Below are 21,833 nucleotides of genomic sequence, written 5' to 3' on the forward strand. Positions count from 1 at the left end.
AAATGACAAACTAATCTTATAACTACTCAAAGATAACACATAAATGTCAAACTGAAGGTAAACTGAGGGATGTAAGCACATATAGTAGAAAACTGAAGTTCAAATAAATCATTAAGAACAGAAATTCAAGATTAATTTTTAACTCTTTTGCCCACTAGGATTAAAGTGAGTCTGTTAATATTAACACAGACTTTGTTTTGATAATTAATTATAAAATATATGCTACATAAATCAATTCAATGGAATTAAATACAATTATATCTACACCAAGAAGGAGTGTAAATTACTTTACTTACTCTTTTTGACTGGAATAGACTTGCTGTTTCTAAATCACAAAATTTACTTATGTTCCTTAAATGTATAAAAACCAAATGAACCTTGAAAAGGTTCAACTTTGACCTATTTCGTATCAGTTTGGTTACTGCTGTCTAAGGAACAAGGTGACTTCTTAATCTTTTGCAATGACTGAAAATGTGTTCTTCAGAAAGTCTTTTTGTAATAAAAACACTAAAAACCCTAGTCTAATTCTTTGCTGTGGATTTAATTTTTTTAAAAATAAACTGGCTAACTGGAAGATATTAGTTTAAAAATTAATGTATTTTAGATTTTGCAACAGTACAATCTAAAGGCAATAACTTTCAATATTTTTTCATGCACAAAAAGATTTAAAAAAAAATCTGACTAACTTTATTTCTTTTGAAGACAATGCTAAGACTTTAGTAGGAGCCAAGTTACAACAGTGTTCAGATCTGCTTTAGAAAGATCAGTGCATACACAAAATCTGCATGTAGAAACCTGTGTATTTTTTGAGAGAAGAGCATCCTGAGGTGACTAAATACCAAAACTGAAGGAGTGGTATGAGGAAAACACTGAAGTACTCGAGAAAATAATATTGTTAATTGAGTAGGTCACACTTTTTCTCATACTGGTAGCGCAGGGAAAACAGCTGCCAGTGGAGCACTCATTTTTTAACTTCAAACAGCAAGGGCAGATTTTTTCCACTGTCACATAAAAATGCATGCACAACATTTCAGTCAGACATTAAATGCAGCAGTATGTGGACCCCACTGAAAATTTGGTTTCAGCTACTGAAAACTCCTGTAAAGAAGTAAAAAAATAACTCATTATTAGTTTATCTGCACAGGATGATGCAAAATTTTAGTCTATTTCCAGCACTCCTTTCTAAAGTGTATCCCACAAGAGACAAAATCCTGTCAAATGAATAATTTGCCATTTTCTCTCATCACTGGGAGAGATCAGTTCCAATCTGAACTAATACCAGTTGCATCCATTTACTACTCCAGGAACGCCAATATATTAACCCAGTTAATACATTATTAATTCATTCAGGGCTCCTATGCCTGGAAATTAAGAGGTATATTAATCTGGGTTTGGGAGAAGTATCTTAATAGTGCCAATTAATTTTAAAATTGAACTGCATATTAACAGCTTAACCTGCAGGTCAAGAGGTGCTCAGAAGTCAATTTAATATATAAGTCAATGGGACAGTTGGTATGAAGAAGTACTACTCAATCTAATGATTGCAGAGCTGGTCTCCGTCCATAACAGAATTGGTTTTGTACAACTTTATGGCAAAGATGATGTGGTTCAATGAACAGTTATGTCATCCAGAGACTTAGGTCTGGTTGACTCTGCTCCTAACAATCACACAGAATCACTGAATTGCTGAGGTTGGACAGGACCTCTGGAGTTCAACTAGTCCAACCCGGTGCTCAGAGCAGGTTACTAAGGGCTGAGTCCCACTGAGTTTTAAGTGACTGCAAAGATGGAGACTCCACAGCCTCTTTGCACAACCTGTTCTAGTGTTCAAACACCCTCAACTTCTGTTACATGCTCAGAAAGTGACCTTGGAGCTATGTGATCCTGCTGCTTTTACCCATATTACCCATGACATCTGCATTATAAACTGTTTGGAGCATAAACTATCTCTTATGATGTAAATGCATAGCACAAAGCTCATGATGATAGCAGGAGTCCTACGAGAAATGCAAGTAACAGCATCTGCCTAGAAGATCATTCAATTTGAAGGCTAAAGTGAAAACAAGACACGTCCCAAATCAATATATATCACAATTTCTTGGGGAAGTCATTTGATTCTTTAAGTTCTTTCTGATGACAGTAGTTCTTTTCCTCTTCCTCTCCACACTATTAAAAAACTCGTTTTAAAATCTCAACACATGGTGTTAGTCTCTTTATTTACCTGATGGTATGTTCATGCTTATTCCACTATCTCACTATTAACGCTGGGGTGAAAAACAATGGAGTGAAGGACATCATGTTGAAGCAGCAGAACTGTGGATTGGACGCACCAATTCATACATCGTTAGCTGAAAGGGACAAAAGGGTAAGTGTTACTGTCTTCAGATACAGCAGCCCAGGCCCTGGCTATGACAAGAAAGAACAAGGCTTGCAAATGAAGAATCCTTACGAGACCAAAATACCATCGTGGTATGAAGGTTATGAGAGCTTCAACATTATTTAAGTAGAAGAAATCCAACATGCTTGTCCTTGAATGATGTATTGCAGATTAATTAAATAATCTGCAGGAATTTTCAAAATAATATAATTGCTCGTGCAGTGTTTCTTTTTCATGTGTTTCTAACTACACAGTCAGTTAATACGAGCCTTCTTCCCTTTGAACAGTGATAAAAAATTCAACACCTATGCCAGTCCAGCAAACACAGTAGTTCTTTCATTTCCAGCTATCATATAACACGGCAATGATAAAGTACAGTACCTTTTCCTCCCAGCACAAGCAAATACATTTCCATAGACAAAATCGGAATAATTTGACTTTTGAAATTTTTTAATCTATTTTTATATTCTGTGTGGTCAACACAAATCTCTCAACTGAAGGCAGTAAGGACTAAATTGTGCCTGTCTTGCTTCATGAGGGTAGGGCATACTTTTCTTCAAATTCAGTGCAAGTGCCTATCTGAGAATTTTCCCCAAGATAAGATGGGATTCTATGGTCGAGCCTCAAATACTCCTGGAGACTTTGGACTTGACCTACGATATACAGTAGCAAAAATCTTGAATTGATATCTTGATTGAATCTTCCATCTTCAAATCATTAGATTTAGGTCATTGTATCAGCTGAAGCCTCTTTTTTCCGAAGAAGTCATCCGAGAACAGACTTTCAGCCTTAGTGACCTGGCAATACAGTGCAGTCCTATTCTGTGAGCTGCTATTGACAGAAGCACCTGTGCAGAAATGTTCTTATTGGGTCTAATGTACAACCATTGGCAAGACTAAGCATGAAGCCATATTCTGAGAATAACGCCAAAACTGCACAATAATGAAATTCAGCCTCCTTGAATGCACTTTTGTTTATTGTCCCAATTCCAAAGCAAAGCCCACCATGTGCTTTTAAGTATGGATGTACCAATTCCAGAACTGTATAAACAAAATTGAATAAAACCTCGGTGATGAGTTATTATGAGGACGCTATGCTTATGCATGGTGGTACAAATGCCTTTGTGTCACATCATCCGGAGCCCACACACTCTGGGTATAGGGCAGAGAGAAGGGGTTATCAGCCTCTAAATGTGCGCTAGCATTCAAGTTTTTGGAGTATGTATATATCACTCTGGAATGAAGCTCTGGTAATTCAAAAACATTTTTGCCACTAACGTTAGTGTGATGATACTTTTACCTAAACATGCATCCATCACTAGATAATTTTTCAATCCAACCGGCTTTTGGAAGCAATCTGAATGCTTTTGCAGTTGTGAAAAGCATCCACAGCAGGGAGTTGAGACTAGCTGGATCCTGGTGCTCAGCACCCTCTGACCAGGCAGGGGATGCTCTGTCCCCACAGCGGTCATGGGGCAGCACAAGTCAGCAACTCTGCTGAATTTAAAAGCTTAATAGAACAATGGAAATAAGACACCATCCTCATCCAGCTAAGTTCTCCAAAGCTTCAGGCTTACTGAAAAGTTGAGAATTTGGCCAGTTCAGTGCTTCAGCACCGCTTGCCTGAAGCACTAAATTGACTGAGGTGTAAGTCTTTCCTATACAGTTTTGCTCACGCTCGGCCTCTGAGCAGTGACAAGCATTGGGTGAGTTTGTGCAGGTACTATTTTAGAGAAGTTTTTTCTAAAATCCTCACTGCACCATGTTTTAATATTTATGGAAATATATCTACAAAACATGTAACCTTTTATAAATTTCCATGGTGATGTCTGCATGAAAATACGCTACTTCTAACTTCAGAAGTATTTGCTAATTTTCATGACAAAAAGTCTTTGCAATCACATTAAGCCCAAGAATTTTGACATGGAAAGGTGATTCCTCTCAAAGAGATGAGAGAGATGTGCAAATAAGGTTCTGAATGGACATGCTGTCACAATTTTACATGGAACATGAACAATACATCCTTAGAATTATATGCTTTCATTTTATCTTTTATAAGTTCATAAAATATTCATCTTCTTTCCCAGCTACGCTGTGAGATCAATCTCAGCAGCACTGTTAGTTCATACAAAACGTAAAATGAAACTGATTATAAACATGAAAGAGGAAAGTCTCATTTCAGTCTAATCCAAGGGAAATGAAAATGCAACAAGGAAAAAAGAATTCAGAGAGTAGGTCTTCTGTAGTTTGTTAATCTAAGATATCATTGTATAAGAGCAACAACTAATTTTTTATAGATACTTTAATGGTGAGATAAATCACTGAATACTAAATATTATAATGGGAAATGAAGATACTAGAAATTCAAATTCAGCGAAAGATACACATTATTCAATGCAGTGATACCCTAGTGCTACCCAATGAGGCTTACCAGAGGGTACAGGGTAATTTAAGTCAGTGAGGGCACAAACCAGTGCCATGGCGGTGGAGAAGTTGTCATTCCAAATACCGGCAGCTACCCAGCTGCTTCATTGGGTATTTTTCAGAATTTGAGCCACCACGCCCCTGTGTGCTGCAAGGATCTCAGCAGCAGTAATTCACTGTGCAAGCCTCACACTTCTCTTTCCATTCACAGTAACAGATATTTCTAGGTTTGCTATCTTTCTAGTGTCAGACCAGATTTAAAGGATTATTTTCTGAAAGGGTATTCTGTGAGGTTTGGTTTCTGTCTTACTCTGTCTCCTAGTGTGGGTATTTACTGGGATGCAATTTAAACTTGCATTTCTGTGGAAAGAGGCCATCATTTGTTTATTTTAATGGCTCTTACCAAATTTACTTTGACAGCTTGTCTCCCAGAACTTTGTCCCTGGGGAAGTTTTTGACCTCCAACAAGTTTCCTATATCTCACCTTCATCAACTCGTGAGCAGCTAGCAAGAGCAGCACAGGAAGTATATAATACTGAGGTTTGATAAGAAAAGAGAGAAAGGAAACTGGAAGAGATCACATTTAAAACAAATACCAATGATCAGGAGAGAACAAAATGTCTCCTGCAGTCTTATAAACTCAGTGTAAACTATACTATTTAGATGAACTCCTCTCTTTAATTTTCCCTTTACTCCCAAAGGCTGCATTTATTTTTCAGTACAGGCATGGAGACTGTTTTCTTCACATCCAAAGTAATCACATTTGCCCTCTGCAAGAGCTATTGTCACAAGAGAAATCCTCTAATGGGTTGAGAAAGCTGAGTATTTCCCATTACTTTCTATCCTAACCAGATATATGTTTTACAAGGTTTTGAAGTCTACAATTAAACGACAAATTATTTCAAAGCACTGACAGCCAAAACTATGGAAGGTTTTGGTCTAAGACTCAACAATAAAACCAAACCAACCAACCAGAGATTCTTCTTTGGCTTTGTAGTACAATAAACCAGGTATTTTTTATCAAAGCTTTCAGAATTTGGAGGACTTGGGAAAAGAGGTTTTAGATAAATAGCCTGAAGTTTTAGCCTTTCTGAAGCAAAAGTTCTCAAAATCTGAAGCCAGAAAATTGGAAAATATTATATTAGTAATAATACTAGGCTCATACTAGTAAAACTAGGCTCATAGAAGACACGAGTGGCAGTACTAAATATTGTAACAAACTTTTAGTAACTTTCTGGTGAAATTTGCAACTGCAAACGTTAGAAATTTGCAATGTTTATCCAAAGAAAGAAGGGACTCAGAATCCCGAAGAGAACATTTAAAATTCCAGACAGAAGACAGCGAAATCAGCCAAGACACTCTGGAGCTCCACTGCTGGGAAGATTAGCTATTACAACCTTTCTGGGCAACTAAGGGCATAGGCAAAATTTTTGTGAATTTGGATTTAAACATCCGAATTCTGTCTAAGTCCTAGATGAACATTATGTCCTGTGGTGGAGCCAGGTTGTAGTGTTGAGAAGCCTCATGTAAGAAAAAGGCTGTGAGGTAGCTGACCTGTTAAGCAGAAAACTGTGAGAGAAAAAAGCAATTATGCCCATACTAAAATGGAAAAAATAAGAGATGGCAATGTCATGTAGTTAGCATCCAGTCACACAGGAAGCATGTGCTGAAGGAAATTTAACATCTTCTGAGTTCAAGTCCAACGTTACAAACACAATTACAAGGTAGAGAACTCCATTCCTGTGTGAATAATAGTAGGTAATGGATGTATTTTCTTTTTTTTTTCCCTTTGGCACATGCAGTACATCATTTTCCATTTGAGGAATTCACTTATCCAAAAATGTGGCATACTCAAAATACAGATAGAATTCAGTCACTTTTTTATTGAATCAGTAGTGTTACAGTCAGAAGGATTATTTTCCAGCTACAAAATACATTTATTTACTGAAGTGTCACACTTGAGCTTACTCATGTGTTCAACTTTACTCCCAAAAGCACAGTGACTTACTGGTTCCTGTGTTTACAGGCTCATATTTAAATGAGTAATAAAAGGCATTTGTGTTGTATTTGGTGAACGTGTTTCATTATGTGCTGTTGTTATTTCTACCCATAGGAAATCCCTTGTGTTAGATACCCTTACATTCACACTCAGGACTAGTTCGTGCCTTCCTGGGATGAAACCCAACAGAAGGGACTAACAGAAAGATCTTGGCAAGTAACAAAGTACTTTTGAGGTTCTTCAGGGGCTGGGAAAAAAATCTGCAAACTCGCCCCTCAGCCACACACTGGGACACTTGCTCTGTCAGTGACAAGGACAACCTTGTTTTACAGCTATTCCCTCTATCATTGTAAAAATGAAAAAGTTATCTGAAAGCTTGTAGTTGTTGCAAGAGGACCCTATATGAGGTCTAATTTCCTCAGAATACATTTTCAGAGGACCAAAGCAAACTATGCATTTCCATTAGTGCCATTACTGCCCTAGACTCCAAGAACATAAACCAGTGATGACACGATGGCAAAACTTTACCCATACACAGTCAACCCAAAACTCTAAAACCTTATGCTCCCTATAAGAGAATGCTGTAGAGAAATACTGTATCCCTCAGTCATCCTTTAATTACAATATTCTTCACTCTATCCTGATCTTAACTGGTATGACCTGCCATTACACTCACCAACATCTGTTCATCTCTGAATCTGAAAACCACCATCCTTTCCTGGTAAGAAGATCAATTAACATGCAGCTCTGTTTTGGGAAAACTGCAAAAGCTCCTTCCATCTACCCCTCACCTCTCTGTCAAACTGCAGATGCCCACACTGGGGTCTGGCTCACATTGCCACCCACCTTCAGAAGTCAAAGTTAACGCAACTGGACCACCACTTCCACCAGCTCTACACGGTATTATTTTAGATGAATACAACTATCTAAACCAGTTAGAAATTAAGAGTTCATTCAGCTTGGTTTGTCCACAACACATGTTAAATCAGAAATGCTCTGACTTGCAGGCCCTTTAAAACAGGAGTTTGGGCCACCACTTAGTAAAGTATCTATCTATTACCTAGTATTAATGTCATCTGACTTAAAATGGTAATGAGCACTTAAAAAATTCTGATCAATAAATTATCAGAGATGCTTAAGAAATAGGAAAATAACACCCTCAGGATTCCCTTCCACCATCTCCTACAAATATTTCAAATATTTCCTCACATATTTCTTAAAAGCTGCATTTTTGGCAGATGTCCTAGTGTTGTACATACATTGTGGTGAACATGACGTTATTTAGAAATTTACTTTTAATTATCTGACAAATCAACAACTGCAATACTATACTAGCAGAATGGCTATAAACTCTAAATTAAGAAATGGTGACCGCTGTAGTAGAGTGGGCTTTAGTAGAGCAGAGGAGTCAGCAAAGAAGTGACTGTGGAAACATTTGGGAAACTGAAGGATAACATGTTATATCTTGTAATTTCTCAGCCATTCGCTTCCTACCCTACTTTTGAACTAAAAAGCAAGACAAAATGCAAGGGCAGGGCTACAGAGATAAACAAACTTACTGACTCTCCTGCTCTCTTTCCAAGTGTCTTAGTCCATTTCTGTCCAGACCAGAGACCCCATTCCTAGTGGCAGCAGGACACTCCTGATGGTCTTTGGAAAGGGAAACCATTATGTAATCCTTGTCCCACCAGTGAAAACCTCTTAGTACCTTCCAGTCAAAGTACCTGTCCAGTTCCCCTCCCATCTTTTGGCTGTCTGTGCTTATGGAGCTCTTTATTTCCAGTTTTGCAGGGTCTTGGTTTTGTTTTTTTAAGTCTCTAACCCCACTTTTGCAAAGCCCCTCACATACAGAGCTTTGCACCACTGGCTAGGCCCACACAGAGAAGCAGGTGAAATGACTTGTAGGATACAGACTTTAGTAATTTCTCATTGCTTTCTTCCCCTCTGCAGTGCACGAGGACGTTAAACAAGTAATTCTGGGAGAACATGAACTGAAGAACGCTGGTTTCCCACAGACTTATACTGAGGCTGATAATGAGCTGTAATTGAAACTTTTCTCATTACCGAGACATTTATATGGTCTCTCAACCATGTGAATCACTGTTTAATAAGAGGGAAGTTCATGTTACAGCCTTTGGGACATTTACAGGATCTCTTAGCCCTACCCAGCTGCCTATTTTCATGAAATAACTTAATTACATTTGAGATAGATTTGGGTGAAGCTGCCCAACAGCTTCAAAAGTTATTGGAGAAGTAAAGGAGACACAGCCAAGCATGATCACATAAAGTTCTGTTTCCATAGGAACCTAGAGGGAAAACAGCAATACAATTTGTGAAAAATTTCATTGCGGAGTCACTTTAATTGAAATTTTAAAAATATCTGACCAGCTTTAAATCACATGCTGTAACACATGCTACATTTCTCCTGCCTTCCCCCCCCATTCAGTACCCTGTCTGCAGACCCCTGCCTTCGCATATCCTGCTCTCCTATTGCCTGCAGGCACAAAAACTATGCTTCTTAAAGTCAGGAGGTTGCTCTGCCTGTATTTTGTCAATCTCCCCTTCAGATGGAAACTATTTTTTTTAGGCAAGGCAAGCTTCTCAGAAAGACATGCCAACTGCTACACTCCACTGCTTGCACAGCGTTAGGCATATGACAGAACTAATTAAAGGGAGAGTCCACAGGAGGAGCTGGTGACCGTGTCACCTGCTGAACGAAATGCATCCCAGTACCTGGGCAGAGCGAAGCTCTGGAGGTTGGAAATGTCAGTCTTTGGCCGCTAACGTTATTTGGGGTTTAAGGCCAGGAGTGGATGGCAATCTGCGTGAGGGTGGTCAACATCTGGCAAGTAGATTTTCTAGAAAAAACTGCCACCCGTCTCTTCGTCATACCTTCTTCAGGTATAACGCCCATCTGAGGTATTAGCCCCCATCTCCTGTGGCCACGGTAACCTGCGTTAAAAATGACGCCCATGTACAACTCCATCAACGGAAGTCTGGGACCTCCGAATGGAGGGCAACCGCTCTGCAAACGATCACAACATCGAGATGCTCGAAGTAAGCGGCTGCCTTCGCTTTTCTGGCCACAGCTCGAAGCCCGTCTGTCGCTGGGTGCTCCCCTGCCGCCAGCAGAGCCCCCGCAGCGCTGCACCCCTCTTCCTCTCCGTCCGGGGCAGAGTTCCCAAACTCCCGCAGGGCCCCGGTGCGGCGCTGCCCGGCACCCCCGCAGGCCGCCGCCGCTCCGCCTGCCCCGGCGGAGGGGGAGGCCGGGGGGAGGCGCCCGAGGCAGCCGGTGAGGGGCGGCGGCGGTCGGGGCTCCCCCGCCATCCTGACCCCGGGCGCCTCCTCTGGGCCGGGGCCGGGCGACGGGATGGGGAGGCCGGGACGGGGGCCGCCGCTCCCCCCGCAGGCCCGCCGGCTGCCTTCGCCCCCCCCGCCCGGGCCGCTCTCCGCCTTCTGCCGGCCGTGCCAGGCAGCCTCTCTCTCGGCCTTCACTACCGGGTCAGGCGAGGCGGGAGCGGCGAGGCAGCGCCCGCCTCGCTCCGGCACCGACACCGACAGCCCTCCTACCCCCCCCCCCCTCCTCCTCCTCCTCCTCCGCCTCCTCGCGCCGCGGCCGTCCCCTCCCTCCTTCCCTCCTCCCTCCCGCCCTCCCTCCCCGCTGCCAGTTTCTCTACAACTAGTACATCCACGCACAGGCAGGGTCCCGGCCGCCGCGGCTGCCATGGATATCAGCTAAAGCCGGCCGGAGAGGGCAGAGAGGCGCCCCCCGACCCCAGCTCCCGAGCCCCGCGGGGCCGCCGCGCCCTCCCTCCCGCCGGCCGGCAGCAGCGGCGGCCGCTCCCCGCCCGCCCCGAGCCTGCCCCGGAGGAGCCCGGCTGCCCCGGGGACGGGAGGGGGAAGAGAGGGAGGGAGGGAGGGAAGCAGCACGGAATACAGGGAGGGAGTCGGGCAGAGCATCCCCACGGCAATGTCCAAGGGCTTGAAGAAGAAAAGCCACTGGACGAGCCGAGTCCACGAGATCGTGATCGTGAGGAACCCGGAGGGGCAGCTGGGCTTCGAGCTGAAGGGGGGCGCCGAGAACGGGCAGTTCCCCTACCTGGGGGAGGTGAAGCCCGGCAAGGTGGCCTATGAGGGCGGCAGCAAGTTAGTGCCGGAGGAGCTGCTGCTGGAGGTGAACGAGACCCCCGTGGCCGGGCTCACCATCAGGGATGTGCTGGCCGTGATCAAGCACTGCAAGGACCCCATCCGGCTCAAGTGCGTCAAGCAAGGTAAGGCGGGGACGGGCCCCCCCCTTCGCCGCCGCCCCCCCTCCCCCGGGGGCCGGGGCAGGTCTGGGGGGAGCGGGGGGGAAGCAACTTTGTTGCTGCAGTTTGACTTTCCCCCTCCCCGCCGGAGCCGCCCCCATCCCCGCCGGCGGGGGGGGGGGGGGGAGGATGCGAGCGGCGCTGCGCGGTGCCCGCAGCCGGGCGAATTAAATGTGCGTCAGTGACAGCGCTTCGCCATGCCGCGGGAGGGGACGGGGGGGCGGCCGCGCCGCCGGCCAGCACCCCCCGGCATCCCCCTCCGCCGCCCGGGACCGGGGCGCCGCCCGCCCCGCCGGCCCCGGACGCCTCTCCGGCGGCTGCTGGCGCTGCCGGTGGGGCCGGCGGAGCGGCCGGGCACGGCTGCGGATGGGGCTGCCCTTGGCCTCGCTCCGCTCCGGGCGCCTTGGCTTGGGGACAGCGGCTTGCCGCTGCGCGCCGGGTCTCCGGTGGCCTGAAGGGCGGCTTTAGCATCGCTTAAGTGTCATTAGCGGAAAAGTCATTCATTTGATCCCTGGTGAAAACGATCGCCTAATCCTAGGGAAGGGGGAGCTCGGAGGAAGTGGGAGGGAGAGGCAGAAAGAAACTTTTGGGAGAGAACGGTCTGCTTTTGCCTCTCCTCTGCTTCTCTTTTTTTATTTCTGAAGTACTGTAATAGGTTAATGGATTACCAGGAAAGCCAGTAGAGAAGAGACGCCGCAGATGCTGTTTACGTGTTTGTTTCTGTCCTCTTTAAACTGTGCTGAGTTGGGCTGTCTGCAGCTGTGAGGAGGTTTCTGCTACCCCAGCAGCACTCCTGAAGCACAGGAGCTATGAGCTGCTCTGGGAAGGAGCCTGTAGGTGCTCCCTGGGCATGGCCGGTGCAGCGGCTGGACGCGCATCGCTGAAGTACGCGCTTAAGCCGGGCACTAAACTCAGCCCTTGAAAACTTGGGGATTTCTGCGGTGGGAAGATTTTAGAGGCCGTGCACCAGGGACGCTTGTGCTGTGTAACTGCAGCCAGCAGCCTTTGCTCAGAGAACGTACAGGAATGTTCCTCTGACATTTGGTATAATTTTGTAATTTAACTTGCTCATTGTAATTGGCGGTTTATTGTTTAAAGTGTCATTTGTGATACTTCTGAATGCTTGAAGGATATACCAGTTATTAGTTTAACCAAACACGACAGAATCAGTAGAAAGAATTTAGTTTTCACTCAGGCCTTCAGAATGTACTTCATGATATATATTCAGTTATCTACATAAGGTCAAACCTATAAATACAGATATGATCTGGGATTTTTCTATGTGTCCTTTTGGGTAAGTTGTGCAATATGTTGTAGATCATATCTTGATAGTCAGGCAATGCAGGGAGACACTTATGTGATAAGTGAAGATTAGAAAGGAGTATAATGGATTCTGTCTTGCAGTATAGCATCATCTCTGGGCACCTGAACTCCAGGAAACCTGCTCTGTAGTTTGCTCTTTTTCTTAATAATTTTAGTGTGAGTGATCTTACTGTGATGGGATTCAAAAAGAAGCAGCAGTGGAAGTGTCAAGAAGATAAGGGTACATTGTCTGTTAAGTTATTTAAATTCTTGCTTCTTTTTTTTTTTTTTTTCCAGAAATCCTATAGGTGCTTTACAGTAATGCCAATTTAAGGTTACGTTCATTTACTACATGAAACAGTCTCTGTCCCACCTCTTCACTGTTTTTCTCATATTTCTTTTTTAAGTCAAAGCAATCACCAGTGATTCATTAATGTGTGCACCCTTAATAAAGATAACCGTCATACATGAATTAGGGACATTAGTCAGGCTTTTAGTCCGTGGATTACTGCAAGTTTCTTGAATGAGACATAGCAGATGGATTCTAAATTCCGCCTAGTTTTTATATATATATATATATGAGGAGTTTTACTTCAGTCTGTTAACACACTACACTTTTGATATGAGCCCTCAAAGCACTGGCCAGATGACTGCGTGTTTGGAAGTGACAGTTCTGCATAGATTCTTGGACTGAGAGAGACTTCCTGGCTCAGATGATCTTTCTTGTGCTCCAGCATCCTTTACTTCGCCAAAGGGAGAGGCCTTCTGGATCCAACTTCCTATTTTAAAAAAAGGTCAATGGTTTGTGTGTTTTACCACCTGACTCCTCCTTCAGTGTAATTCAGTCTGATCTCTGCACCTCTTGGTTACAAAGCACAGACAATCAGGCATCTACGTTACAAATTACTATTCCCTAACAGTAGCAGTGTGTAGGAGAGAAAAAGCTGGGCAATAAAATCTTTATATGTTTTTGTAACTTTTGTTCTCCTTTTAATTATAAAACACCTTTAGTGTGCTGGAACAAGGTTAATGACTCCATTATCATTGTTTCCGCATAATTTATCAATGATATCTCTGTAAATTAGAATAGCATGACCTTGAATGCACCATGTGACTGCCGCTGCTTCTTCAGTGCTGCCTAGGAGTGAAGTCAGAGAAATGTGGAGGTAGGACACGACTATTTATAATGTGATGCTTAAGAGACTGTGAGTATTTCTCTTGTTTGAAAGTTTTGATAATTCAGCAATGAAAATTCACTTGTAGGTGAAATCAGGGAACGGCTAATTCAGTTTACAGGAATTAGCTTAGCTGTTTTGAAGTATGGAAAATAAAGGCGATTTCGTGATTTTTCATTATGTTGTGTTTGATTAAACACCCCCCTCTTTGAAATAATGAAATACTTCATCTTTTATCACATTACGAGGTGAAATACTTCTTTAAAAAAAGTCTGAGGGAATATTGCAGTTTCATGTGAGCTGAACATTCTGAGCTAAAAATATTAACTTAAAAAACCCAATCTTATAATGTAGGAGCTGCTGTATATCATCAGGAGAGGTAAACATAATGTGAAACTAATTAGCAGTTCCACGATATGATCCAACATAGAACTCACCTAAGTATGACGCCCAATAAATAAGGTTTTAGTGCAGGAAATTATTCCTTGGTTTTGCATGGGGAGAAAAGATTGTAAGAACCATTATTATTTTTTAATCTTAATTGTAAGAGTTCACAGAGAACTATTCCTTGGAGACTATTTCCTGTTTGGGGTTTTTTTGTTAGTTTTTTTTGCGAGCCACTTATTGTGCTAGTGTTGGCAGAATCACAGAGATTCTCTTAAAACACATGGGTTGAAATCTTGGCCCAGATGAAGTCAATGGCAAAGCTGTCCTTGCCATCAAATAAAGAAGGCAGGATTTCCTCTGTAAAGTCCTATGCTTTATTGAATATATACTCTTTCAATGGGAGAATTTTGTATAGCAGTCAAATTAGTTGGGCATATTTGCAAATGTTCTGCATTCTGACCTTCTACTCTCTGGTGAAGAGAAGAGCCTTACTGATTCTGAAAGGAATACTTCTGAATTTCAAATGTGATTGTTTTTACATGCAGAACAGTTTAGATTAAGTACTATCTTCTTCCCACAGATGCACAGATGCGTAGTTGTGAAAGTAGCAATGTGTTAAGGAAAGGCATTCTAATTTGGATAAGTAATCACACGGGGAAGAGTCATGTGAGGAGCAATGTTGTCTCCAGTTCCATGCTCTGTTCATCACTGCTGTCTGAGATCCACAGTATCTTTCTCCAGTAATTCCCATCAGTAGGTAACACAAGTCCATGATGTGCACAGACTCCAGTACAGCTTTGGTTTTAGTTTGAAGGGCTGCAGGAGCAGCCCACTAAGTTGTACTGCATAAACCAGGGTCTTTATTCTTTGCATAGAGTTATAAACTTCCACAGATGCCCTCAGCAGAATCCCCATGAACGCTCTGAAAACATGGATTTCAGAACTCAGGAGCATTGCAGCAGATTTTGTCCTGGAGCTGCTGCCTGACACATCTCTTCCTCAAGGAAAATGGTTTGGACATACTATGTAACCAGGTGATCTGACTACCTGAGCAACTGCATTTACTTTTGGAAGTATTTAGTGGTATGACCATATGAAATATGAATAACATTGATACTTTACATTGACGCTTTCCGATGTCTCCAGTTTGACTCTAAATTGTCAGACTTTAAGCTTCAACCCATAATGCTTTAGCTCCTTATGCAAAAAGGCATTTAGTACTCATAATGTAAGGAGGGATTTAAAACCAGTTTTACTTTCTCAGTCTAATCATTTACTTAACAGTAAACATATGCTAAAATGTTTTACTGACTATAGATGGACTTGGGCATATTTGCAAGTGATTTCCTAGTCAGGAGAAGATTTGGACCCTCATTAGGATGGATACAAGAGTGGCTGTGTTTGGGCAGACTGCAGGTCCGCATCCTCCACATCCTATGCCTGGTAGTGGCAACAGTGGTTTTCCAGCGAAGACTAAAAGGACAGGACAGTACTGGCCCAGCACCCAGTGATTTACAGGGATTTAGTGGCCTTCTAGTGGTTTGGGTTGTGTTTTTTTCTTTTTTTTTTTTTTCCTTAATGACTTCATCCATGAGTTTTGCAATTAAAACCTGGCTTGCAGTTAACTTTTTTTTTTTTTTTTTTTTGGAAGTCTGTGACAAGTCTTTCAACAGAGAAGTACAGGAATGTTTTGGTTTTCCAAAGTTTTTCCCTGCATGTGTAAATACCATGTCAGCTAGTTAAAATGTTACTGTTTTTCTACAGACATTTCATACACATATTCCTATGTATAGTTATGGTTTTAAGAAATTTCTTTGATTATTGAAGTTAATCAGTAATTCTCTTCTATGTACATTAAAATACTCTGTGCATACAGATGGTCTTTTTGTGTTTTTTTCTTCCTGGGTATCAGTATGTACTGTCCTCTAAGATGTGAATGTGGGATAAAATTTTCTTCACTAATACAAAGAACAATATTTTACAATAGAAAACTGCATGATTTTCCCGAATTAAAAAATCCCAAGGGTCTTGCAAAAACCAAACCCAAAGAACTATGAAAACCTGCATGGTTGCACTTCTGGTATATAATGCAAAGATAGTCTTTGAAAGTAAACTGTGCTTCAGACCTACTCTTTTTTCTAACTTGTGCTCCTTAGGATTTTACTAACTCTAGAAATCAAATTCGGAGTTCTCTTTTACCATTACTTTATGTCATTCTTATGCTTGTCCATCTTAATTTAAAGACCATTGAAGCTGACTTCTGACTCATGTAGCCGGTGATTTATTCTTCAGCTCCTCCAGAGAGACTGTGATGTTTCATGTCAGGAACTCTGTGTATTCACTGGCAGTAGAATTATACTCATCAGTCTTTTTCCTTCTCTGAGAATTACAAATGTGCCATTAAAGGATGGGGCCATGACTTTGTTAGTGCATCATTTCCTTGAAGAAATGAAATAATTGAGAGTGGTCGTCTTAGTTCTGTTGAGTCTCATATGGCAGAGTTCATCTCACACTAACACTTGTCCATCTGTTGATACTGTTGACATCAAAGGAAAATACTGGTATGAGGAGGCAAAATTGCATCTCACTTATTTTATGCATCCTATAACCTCACCTGCATTAATTCAGCATTTCATTACAGATATGGATTCTGAGCTGTTGCTTTCCCTGTTTGTGATCTTCTTGCCCATTATAGATGAGGAGCTCCTTTCATGACATGAAAGAGTTGATAAATTATTCATATTTTTTGTATACAAGAAGTGGTGTATACATGGAAAAAGTGTTCCTTCAGAAGGGGTTTGTATGAGGAGGTGGTCATAACTGTGATTTAGAAAGGGTGAAGGAAAGGAAAGAGCTGCAGGAGTTGTAGAAGCAGATGTTTCTTTTCTTCTCTTCCTCATAGCGGTATAAACAGAAAAAAAAAGGGGAAACTTTTTTACTGAAGAGCATCAAGGCAAGGGTCAAAGAACATAGTGCTATTGCTTGACTGTGTTAACATTCTGGAAGTAATTTTTCTTCCATACCTATAATATGTGTTTATAAATATATGAGTATACAAATACCTCTATATATATTTTTTTGAGAGCTATGGGTAGGACTTTTTATCTGTAGGTTGAGAGTGTGTAAGACTTTGTGTAGTATTGCTACACAATAATGTAATATATAATGATATTTATGGGCTACAGTACTAATCTAGAATGTTTTTCATACAAGTTTTGATGCATATATATATATATAAAAGATAGTTACAATGAACCATTCACTCTGGTGGCCAAGTAGTGTGCAGTATGGCACCAATATTCTGCAGTAGGAAATGAAATGATTATAAACTTTAGAATAAGATTGACTAGATGGCTACCCAAGCAGGTGAAGTCTGTATTGCAGAGTTTGAAGGTATTGATTTCGGTAGCAAAGTGCCTATCCTTGGTTTTTGTTGCTGAATGTCATTGCAATGCTGGCCTTAACTGAATTTTCTAAAATCACAGGGGCTGTGATCCCAACAGTATCTCTTCAGCACACCTAATTTGTTATGAATCAGCTGTCTTTCAACCTGATGGATCCAGTAAGAAGGTGTAATAGTTTTGCTGGCCAGCTTTCTCACTGTAGGCTGAAGCTACCACAATGGAAGGTGGAATGACATACAGAAACAAAAGAAAAGAGTGAAGGGCTCTAACAAAACTGAACTTTATCTAGTGTTCCTAAACTGGTCAAAAATTCTCATAGGTAATTGATAATCTCTAAAATAGTACTTATGGTTTGAATGTTATTTTAACATTAGCCAAAAAAAAGTCACATTTATTCAAGCCTCCTATCCATAATTTGGACTCTACACTAGAAGCTGAGTGACAGAAGGCTGTTGTTTGTGTGTATCTGCCATGTATTTACCCTTTTCACAGTGTGTAAATGAACCACAAATGCATTATTTCTGAACTCTCAGTCATCACATGCAGATTGCTAGGATCCAGACAGCTTAATCAAAAGGTATCTAGCTGTCAACACAGCACTTCCAGGTGCCTTCTCATTCATATATAGGTTATGATTAGTAATATATGAATATTACTATTTCACTCTGCTTATCAGCTTCAAACATTTCTCCTGGATGTCTTTGATTGTTTCTACGATGCATGGATTCAAGACAAAAGGAATTAAGGAACAAAATGGAGAAAGTAAAATGTGGGAGAGAAAGTCCCAGTAAAAAAATTCAGAGATTATTAAACTAAAATATTACTCGTTTTAGAAATCACATGTTCTGTCATATTCAAGAGAGACTGTACAGCCCTGGGGAGATTCTCCAGCATGGGGAAATCAGCACAGGGAACGTGCATTTCCTAGGTCTGTCTTAGTTCCTCAAAATATGTTGAAATCATAGAATCGTTTAGGTTGGAAAAGACCTTTCAGATCATTGAGTCCAACTGTTAACCTAACACTGCCAAGTCCACCACTAAACCATGTCCCTAAGTGCCACATTTACATGTCTTTTAAATACCTCCAGCGATGGTGATTCAACCACTTCATGTGCAGCCTGTTCCAATGCTTGACAAACCTTTTAGTGAAGAAATTTTTCCTAATATCCAATCTAAACCTCCCCTGGTGCAACTTGAGGCTTTTTCCTCTTGTCCTGTTGCTTGTTACTTGGGAGAAGAGACCAACACTCACCTCACTACAACCTCATTTCAGGTAGTTGTAGAGAGAGATAAGGTCTCTCCTGAGCCTCCTTTTCTGCAGGCTAAACGACCTCAGTTCCCTCAGCCACTCATAAGACTTGTGCTCTAGACCCTTCACCAGCTTTGTTGCCTTCTTTGGACACTCTCCAGCACTTCAATGTCTTTCTTATAGTGAGGGGCCCAAAACTGAACATGGTATTTGGGGTGCAGCCTCACCAGTGCCAAGTACAAAGTGATGATTGCTTCCCTAGTCCTGCTGGCCACGCTATTTCTGATATAAGACAGGATGCTATTGGCCTTCTTGGCCAGCCACTGTCAACCAACATATTTAGCCATTGTCAGCCAACACCCCTGGGTCCTTTTCTGCCAGGCAGCTTTCCAGCCACTCTTCCCCAGGCCTGTAGTATTGCATGGGGTTGATGTGACCCAAGTGCAGGACCCAGCACTGAGCCTTGTTGAACCTCATACAATGGGCCTTGGCCCATCAATCCAGCCTGTCCAGATCCCTCTGTGGAGCCTTCCTACCCTCAAGCAGATCAACACTCCGGCCCAACTTGGTGTTGTCTGCAAACTTATAGAGAGTGCACTCAGTCCTCTCATCCAGATCACTGATAAAGATATTAAACAGAACTGGCCCCAGTACTGAGCCCTGGGGAACACCATTTGTGACCAGCCACCAACTGGATTTAACTCTGTTCACCACAACTCTTCAGGCCTGGCCATCCAGCCACTCTTTCTACCCAGCAAAGGGTATGCCTGTCCAAGCCATGAGCCCCCAGTTTCTCCAGGAGAATGCTGGGCTAAAGCTGGCCCTCTAAAGTACACACAATTGACCCATTCTAATAAAAAATTGTATTCCTTCTTCTTTAGCTGAATCACAAGTTGTTCTTAATGCATCTATGTTTCTGTCCCAAGTTCTCACCAAAGTAGGGTGAAACAATGGTGCCCCTTGAGATTGGGGCAGAAACACATCTGTGTTGGATGACACATATTTGTGTAGGATGATTTTCGTATGTGTGTGACAGTCCTACAAAAACAGAGATTTACCAGGTACTGATTAGTTACCATCATGCCAGAACTGTATGCTGGGTCCCTCTCTGCTGAGGTGGCACCTTGACCTCCCTGGCTCATTTTTGCACGCTGCTCCTCTGCTACCAAAATTGTTGTGGTGTCACTGACCTTCAGAAGTAATGCTGGCCCACAAACACTAAGTAACTTCTACACCTTTCTTTTCAGACCTCTGACCTTGCAAAGCAAGGGTCACAGTTTAGCTGTTCAAGACTGTGTGAAAATGGAAGAAAAAACAAAGCATGCATGTATTTTATGGTTTGCAGATGAAACAGAGTGGCTATGTCCACTACCACAAAAAATCCATAGGTGAAACAATGCCTCCTTACATTTCTATATCACATTTTTCTGACTCTCATGAATCATCCTTGGTTCAGATCAGTGTACTTCAAGGAGCTCCCCCATATATCTTTCCTTTCTTACAAACCATAGAGCCCTACCTGCCACCAGTGTCCTTCTTTCTTGCTTGCTCCACAGCTTTTCTGCTACTGAAGCATCTTTGTACAAGGCTTCCTGTGTCCCTGGAATTCACCCTGGCTGTTTCAAGTAGTACATCTTTCAGGTCTGACATTAGCACCAAGTACTTTATTCTGTCAGTGAGATATTCCTACCCTCTGTGCTTGAATTTACTTCAGAAAGCATGCAGAAACTTGTTTTGACCCAGATTTTGGCATTCCGTGATTCCAGATCATTCCTGTTCTGATGGGAGCAAGCCTGGTATAACAATCTCCCATTGTCCCTGGTCTGGGAGATACGTGACACAGCCTTGACAACATATGGCAGTCTCTACAGCCAATGATGGCAGTTGTTTGATTGAATTATCCAGAATTATTAAATTGTTCACAGAGTCCCCAGATTATCATACTGGGGTCCAGGGTTTTCCTTTGGAAGTCTGTAGGTCAGACACTGAGGACAAAACTGGGATCACTCACTATCTGCAGAGTCATAGCAAGTTTGTTTGTTTGTTTTTAAAAACTCAGAAGAAATACTGTGTCCTCAGTATGCAGAAAAAAAAGAAAAAACCTAGAAATAGATTTTATAGTTATGACTGGTGTTGATAGATTCTCTATGAATAGCACAGCAACTGGAAAATAATAGTAAGAATATAATGACCAAAATTTTCTACACTGTATACTAGCAAATTGTGTAGTTGTGTTAATGTAATATTAGTACTCCAGAGTGGAGATCCTTCCTGAAAACAGGTACAAATCATCTTTTATTACTTACTTATTTAATCTTGGTATCTTCATATCTTGCATTGTCCTTGCATTTGTCAGAATAAAATGTGGAATACGATTTTTTAAATTGCACATTTTATGGTGTTTTTTTTTTTAATAAAAAAAATAATTCTTCCAGCTTTGTTTCCCTCATGGCAATCATGAATTAATCTGCATATTTCTGATAAAATATATCCATTTTATAAAACCACACCTAACTCATGCTACAGAAGCTGAAAGGAAACAAAATTAGGGCATCAATCTCATTCCAGGACATCTGTTTCACATGTAAATTCTTGTAACACAAACACTTGTTGTTTGCTTGATTTTAAACTCAGATTGAAAACTGAGGAACAGTCCTATTTGGACCTTGTATGAGCTACACTGAATAGTTTCTAAAGTGTTGCATTCACATGGCTGGTTCTTTAACTAGAATGAAATTAAATGGCTGTTAGTTTCTATTATTTCCTTACTAAGTCCTTCTTTGTGCTAAGTCTGCGTTAATAAATGTCACATAAGCCTATCTTACGCTTCCAAAATGGTACATTAGTATAAACAATAATTAATCCCATTATATTTTAATTCTCTGTCCTTGTATTTTTATAAGAACAGCATTTTATATTTCAAAGTGTTGCAGAGTCCTGTTGCAAATTTAATAAGCTAATAGAGCACCTAAGTGCTCCCTCCCATCATTGAAGTGCGATCTGTGGAGTGGGAAAGGCAGCAGCTGCTAAACCCTTGCAGCCGATTGAGGCAGGAGATGAACACTTTTTCAGTTTAAAACTGTCATGTGCTTTGGTTAGGTAAAGTCTAATTACCCCGCAAATTCCCTGCATGGCCACTACACTATTCTTCTGCAAAACTCTCCTTGAAGCTCAGCTCTGCTGAGATGCCTGCTCTGCACTTATTAGGTG

The 21,833-nt window shown here is 41.8% G+C and overlaps 1 protein-coding gene across 9 annotated transcripts in view; it reads left to right on the forward strand.

The window, feature by feature from the left end:
- Positions 1-10,751: 10,751 nt before the first annotated feature.
- MAGI2 (membrane associated guanylate kinase, WW and PDZ domain containing 2) overlaps positions 10,752-21,833 on the forward strand; it is a 763,738-nt gene continuing 752,656 nt past the window's right edge. For all 9 annotated transcript variants that reach the window (XM_074869887.1, XM_074869888.1, XM_074869878.1 and 6 more), the window contains exon 1: positions 10,752-11,070. In XM_074869887.1, coding sequence (XP_074725988.1) covers positions 10,770-11,070 — 301 coding nt within the window. In that variant the 5' untranslated portion in view covers positions 10,752-10,769. The remainder of the gene's footprint in view (positions 11,071-21,833) is intronic.

Source organism: Strix uralensis, chromosome 5 (assembly GCF_047716275.1).
Source record: "Strix uralensis isolate ZFMK-TIS-50842 chromosome 5, bStrUra1, whole genome shotgun sequence".
Lineage (NCBI taxonomy): Eukaryota > Metazoa > Chordata > Aves > Strigiformes > Strigidae > Strix > Strix uralensis.